A 6,054-nucleotide genomic window follows, 5' to 3' on the forward strand; every position below is an offset into this window, starting at 1 on the left:
GCTTTACACTAACTGGCGCAGGATTGGACGTAGTTGGAATTGTAGGACTCAGAATACGGTTAGTATTACAAAAATTTCCCACAACCTTTTTCGTTTTCTGCAACTTCTCATCTTGACATTTAGCCAAGTCTATAGCCCTTTGTAAACTCTTTGGTCAAAACATTCGCACCTTAACTGCTATTTCTGCCTTTAGTCCACCCATAAAAGCACCAAGAGGGGCTTTCTTTTGACACCCTGTCACTCGGTTAGCCAATTTCTCAAACTCCTACAAATACGCCCGAAAAGAACCTATTTGTGAAATCTTACTGAGTGCTTCATCATAATCTTCAAAATCTGTTGGCCCAAAATGACGGAGAATTCCTTCCTCAAATTGACGCCATGAAATGGTCTTCCATAGTGGGAACGATTATACCATTGCCACCATTGATTTGCCTCACCTTCTAAATGAAAACAAGATAACACCACCTTCTTCTTACCCAAAATCTCCTGAGTAGAAAAATAATGCTTCGTACGATCAAGCCAAACAATGGGGTTTTCTCCTGTAAATCGTGGAAAATCAAGTTTCACCCGAGAATGCATTCGTATGGTCTGGGGCTTATCTTTCTCTCTGGCGTTACCCTCCTCTGAACTTGTATCAAATGCTTGACAGGAAAAAGACATTTCACTCTCACCCTCAACAGAATCAACTTGCTCAGAATCCTCAGAGTTCGAAGAAGACGATCGTGACCTTTTGGAAGACTTACGATGAAGCCCCTACGATGACGATCATTCTAACTTGAGAAATGTGTTGTGCTAGAAACTTCTCACCCAAGGCGGAGCTGCACGCATTACAAGTACTATCATTAGCCACAAACCTTAAATGAAATAAGAAAAGCAGACTGCAAGAGCTATTCTTATGGAAAACGCACAAACCTTTTCAAGTGGGAAATGTGTTGCTTTACAGCAAAACACAGTTTAGGACTGCCTGTCACAAAAAGTTGGCGCAAGATATCCGGTTTCTCCTCTCCAAGGCCCTTCTCAAACTCATTTGTCTAGGTAGTATGCAGATGCTTATGAGAATCAACTCCATAGAATCCTTTAGTTGCCATGTGATGTAGTTTTGCTTTCTGAAATAATTTCATGGTCAACATAGTAGTTTTCCCTGTACCTGACCGAGCAAGTATGAAGGTACTTCTAGGAAAAAGAATCATCTCCAACTATTCATCTGTTACTTCAAATGGAAGATCTAATTCTCTACCATCACAATCAGAAAGTAGGTGGTTCACTACACCTGATGATAAAGAGTAGAATTTCATCTGCAACAAACTATCAATCACCTTTGAATTCTCAACATAACTCATACTGTTTGAAGCAGTGTTTGTTTTTGTGATGCTAGTTATTCAAAGAAGAAGAGAGATAAAAAACTAAAACTGGACATCAATTTCATTAGACAAAATCTGCATATAACATACTTCTCCTCACTGTTTCAACAACCATCAGAATACTTTTCCTTAATCTCAGCTAAACCACTCAAAATACTAACAACTTCATTACAAAAGAGCTGAGCCAATAAATAAAGGATTAACATTAAATTACAGTAAATCTTAAGCTANCCCCATATTTTCCTTTTTTAAGTCGATGATGAAGATCAATTACTAGATCAGCAATATCAAAATCACCATTTTCCATCTTCACTCTCTCATAGTTTTGAAATATCTCATATATCATGTCTCTCTTTTGCCTACTTAAAGTAGAAACTCTACCCTCTGATAATTGGACATAGTCTTCTTGACTCAGTTTACCGTCACCAACCTCCATGGATCGCAGGCCTCCTTTTATGTGAGATATAATCTCAGTGAAGACTCTTGAAGAATCAAGCTTCTTTGTCAGTTGTTCATTAAAATGTGGCCAGTAAAATCTACTAAACCTGTCATAACTAACTTCCTTTGTCCTCATAATTGTGTATAAGGAATCTGATCTTAAACTCTGACTTTGGACATCAGAATGTTTCCTTATGTCATGGAATCTCTCAAAATATGAATTGCCCATTGTTCCATCCAGCATCATCAAGAACTTATGAAATGTTAAAACAAGAGGGTATGACTTAGGTGGAATGTCTACAAAAGAATTTGGGATATCTTTGAATTGCGCTGCATCATCAATATCATCAATATCAAGCAAACTGTCTTCTGCTAGAAACTTCTCACCCAGGGCGGAGCTGCATGCATTACAAATATTATCATTAGCTATTAAACGTCAGCCACACAATAAATCCAAAGAAGCATATTTTATAATTAAGAAGCGATTTTGCAAATACAGTTGAAAACCTAAAAATGACATAGCTCACTTTTAAGTAGTATAAGCAACTGAGATTAAACTCGGCTGCTTCAACAATGCGGCCTATTTCAATTTAAGCTTATGAGCTAAATACAGCTCCATCCCTATTCATAAAACTCTGAATGATAAAATTATCTCAGAGATGCACCAAGACATAAAAGGTGAACAAAAACGTGCTGCCAAATGTTAAAATTTTGTTGTTTTCAATCAAATTGAGGAGATGACTTGCTTTGAAATGAAAATCAACATTAAATGAAACAAGAAAAAAAGACTGCAAGAGCTATTCTTATGGAAAACCCACAAACCTTTTCAAGTGAGAAATGTGTTGCTTTACAGCAAAACACAGTTTAGGACTGACTGTCACAAAAAGTTGGCGTAAGATATCTGGTTTACTCTCTCCAAGACCCTTCTCAACCACATTTTTCTGGGTAGTATGCGGATGCTTATGATAATCAACTCCATAGAATCCTTCAGTTGCCATGTGATGTTGTTGTTCTTTCTGAAATAATTTCATGGTCAACACAGTAGTTTTCCCTGTACCTGACCGACCAAGTATAAAAGTGCTTCTAGGAAAAAGAATCATCTCCAACTGTTCATCTGTTACTTCAAATGGAAGATCCAATTCTCTACCATCACGGTCGGAAAGCAGGTGGTTCACTACACCAGATGATAAAGAGTAGAATTTCATCAGCAACAAACTATCAATCACCTTCGAATTCTCAACATAAATCATACTCTCTGAAGTAACTCCACTTAAGTCACTTCCACTCTTACTGTCAGCAAGATTCTTGAAACGAACAATTTCTGAAGAAACTGCCCAAGTCTTAGGAACTTCCAAATTCCTAGTCGGAAACAAAATAATTAATACAGCTAAATGAAATGCTTGTCAATCAGTATAAGAGGAACATATATATTTCTTCAACAGAATTGAAAAGAGTAGACATACCCTTCAATATATTTCTCTTTGCAACAGTTGATGTAATCATCAGTGTAGTTAACAAATATGTCATCCAAACGTTTTACCAATTTTGGAACATCCTCCAAAGGCAATATATCCCACACTTTCAAAACTTGAATGTAATTCGATTCCTTTACTACGTCAATTGTGCAAATTGTATAGAGACCTTCAACTTTGAATTGCTTAATAATATGTGAAGAGCTTTCACAAACAGAATCTATGTTCCTCCTCTTAGGCCGCCAACCACTTGCAAGTTTCAGTAGAAGGTTGATAACTGACTTCTTGTCGCGGTCTGATGTCATTTTTTTAAAAGATTTCAAGAAATTATCACTAAAAACAACCTGAGAAATAAGTAAGAAACTGATCACTGACAAATATCAGCACTAATCGTGGAAGGAAAAACTGATTGGCAAAGCAAGTAAAGCTGTGGAAACCATATATACCTTCCACTTTTGATTTCTGAAAAGAATTCTATCAGCATTCAACAATTCATCCAACTCATCAAGCTCTTTTTTGGCCTCTAATATAGCTTTAGCCATATCCTTATCTTCATCAGCATTAAAGAAACAACGCCGGTCCTTAGCATCACAGATTAAGATTTCCCAAACAGATTCATCATGAGTTACACTTCATTTCATTTATGATGATTCATTATTTAAGTTTTTAAACTCTTTTTTCTTCAATCATATTTTAACAGCAGTATATAATACAATTAGTAAATGCATGAGAGAAATTAGGTAATAAGTTGAAAAGAAGGACAGCATTACCACATTAGCCATTGACAGGAAATCGGCACTTTTTGATTTCCATTTGCAGAATGAATTAATTACAGGATAACAGTTGCCGAGCAACACAATCATAAGTCATATAAATGTAGACAATAGAGAACCAATTTGCGTTTCTCAAAGGGAAACATAAAAAATTAAATGACACGGGCTATAAATAAGCTATGAGATGACAAAATGAAAATCAATTAATTTTTAGATGGTAATATAAATGTTAGACTCCAATACACATACCTTTGTACAGGTTCTGCAATATTTTCACCACAACTGCTACCTCAACCATATTTCTCCGGCTATGGCGATTACTCTTCTCTCCCATCTAATATATTGATGAAGAATATGACCAAACATTGGTGATCCTGACATAACTTTTTCATAGCTTTTTCTTTAACACCGGGGAGTCTAAAATCTGGTTGTCATAGAAATATGAATTTGGAAGTAGCTGATTGAGGGGTGCATTCGATACTGTACATTGAGCAGTGTTTAGAGTGACCCAATGAGCTCAACCTCTCAAATAAACTTCTCCCGAAACCAGCTTCATCAGAAACCTGAAAACGAAGACAAACAAATAGGGAAAACTGAAAAGAGAGCAATGCCAAAAGCATAGAAATCACTAGAATTGTTGAAACAACATCAACATACATTGCTTTCAACCATTGCTGGCAACTGGCACTCACCCCAATGAGAATAGTATGTTTTAGCCCGGGTTGCAGCGGTATTGTCAACTCACTTTCTTTAGTTGTGCTGCTTCATCAACACCAGAATGTTCAGTGGATCCATGGCCACTGAATGCAGCTAAATGAACTAGAACAGTGCAGAATATACTGAAGCTGTTTTAAAACAGAAATTTTTAATGAGTCTACGCTCATAGCACTTGAAGCTCAAGTTTGCTAAAGGAATCCTGAAGAATTCTTAAAACAGTGTGACATTACCCCCTCTTGTGCAACAAGTACTTTTTATGCCCAGATGAAGAAGAACTCTTCAGCTACTGAATGTGAAAAAAGCTCTTCTAGCTCCCAGAAACTACACTGTCTTGAAACAATAAAGTTTCAAGAGAATCAAGTAAAGTGATCAGAGCTACCATGTTTTGAAAATTATTTTCCAAAATGAAACTTTTGGGTATATGAGTACAGAGGATAAATAGACAATTCCTAAGAGAGTGGACAGTAGACTTAAATCTCTCCTCACATATTCAAGAAATGACTTGAACTGCTCTTTAGACCCCTCTTTGATTTCATCTTCACTACTGTTTTCTCGTTTCTTTATCAGTCATTTTCCAAGAAAATGTGATACTGAGAAACACAATCTTCAAGTAAATCGATCGTGGAAGTAAAGCAATGCCTCCAACCAGCTTGCATACCAAAACACTCTGAAAGTCTTTTAACACGGTAACCAAATTATTTTCTTTATTTCTTCACCAACTTTGGTCTCTCTGTACTCCCAAACAACAAAATATCTCCAAGAGGAAACAACAGAGTGCCTCTCCCAGTCATCCGTTTTAATTGTTCTTTCAGCTGCTTTAGAACACGGGAGGCCACTCCATAATTGCAACATTTGTTGGGGAACAAGTAAGGGTTCTGCATTTTGTCCTTAACAATGTAAAAAGAAGCTACTAACAGCTTAGTTTTGCCTGTCCCAGGGGGACCCCATATCAGTTGCACAGACGACTTGTGATCACAATGCACACTATCAAGGCAGGCAAGAACTGCCTTCACTTGAGAATCATTCATTGTCGATGATAATAGACCAAATTTCTCATTCCAGATGCCCCCGTTCTGCTCAGAACAGATTTGGCACGTTTCCTCCAACTGTCTTAAACATGCAAGTTTCAATCAAAAACACCTTAATTTATGTCAGCAACAAAAAAGTAAATCGTCCTTAGAAACTTACCACAGAATCAGTGCATAGAACTTTCTTGATAATCTGCAAATTTCGAGACTATGCAATGATTTCCATATTCTTATGTTAGGAATTATATTTACCAAGAAAATTACA

At 36.7% G+C, this 6,054-nt stretch overlaps 1 protein-coding gene across 1 annotated transcript in view; it reads right to left on the reverse strand.

The window, feature by feature from the left end:
* Nucleotides 1–3,889, reverse strand: part of LOC116114239 — a 50,670-nt gene extending 46,781 nt beyond the window's left edge. The window contains exons 1-4 of the mRNA XM_031400396.1: nt 3,718–3,889; nt 3,263–3,615; nt 2,622–3,158; nt 1,594–2,197 (exon numbers count right to left, since the gene is read on the reverse strand). Of these exons, the coding sequence (XP_031256256.1) occupies nt 1,594–2,197; nt 2,622–3,158; nt 3,263–3,615; nt 3,718–3,813 (1,590 nt within the window). The 5' untranslated portion in view covers nt 3,814–3,889. The remainder of the gene's footprint in view (nt 1–1,593; nt 2,198–2,621; nt 3,159–3,262; nt 3,616–3,717) is intronic.
* Between the last annotated feature and the right edge of the window lie 2,165 nt (nt 3,890–6,054).

Source organism: Pistacia vera, unplaced genomic scaffold, assembly GCF_008641045.1.
Source record: "Pistacia vera cultivar Batoury unplaced genomic scaffold, PisVer_v2 Contig704, whole genome shotgun sequence".
NCBI classification, from domain to species: Eukaryota; Viridiplantae; Streptophyta; class Magnoliopsida; order Sapindales; family Anacardiaceae; genus Pistacia; species Pistacia vera.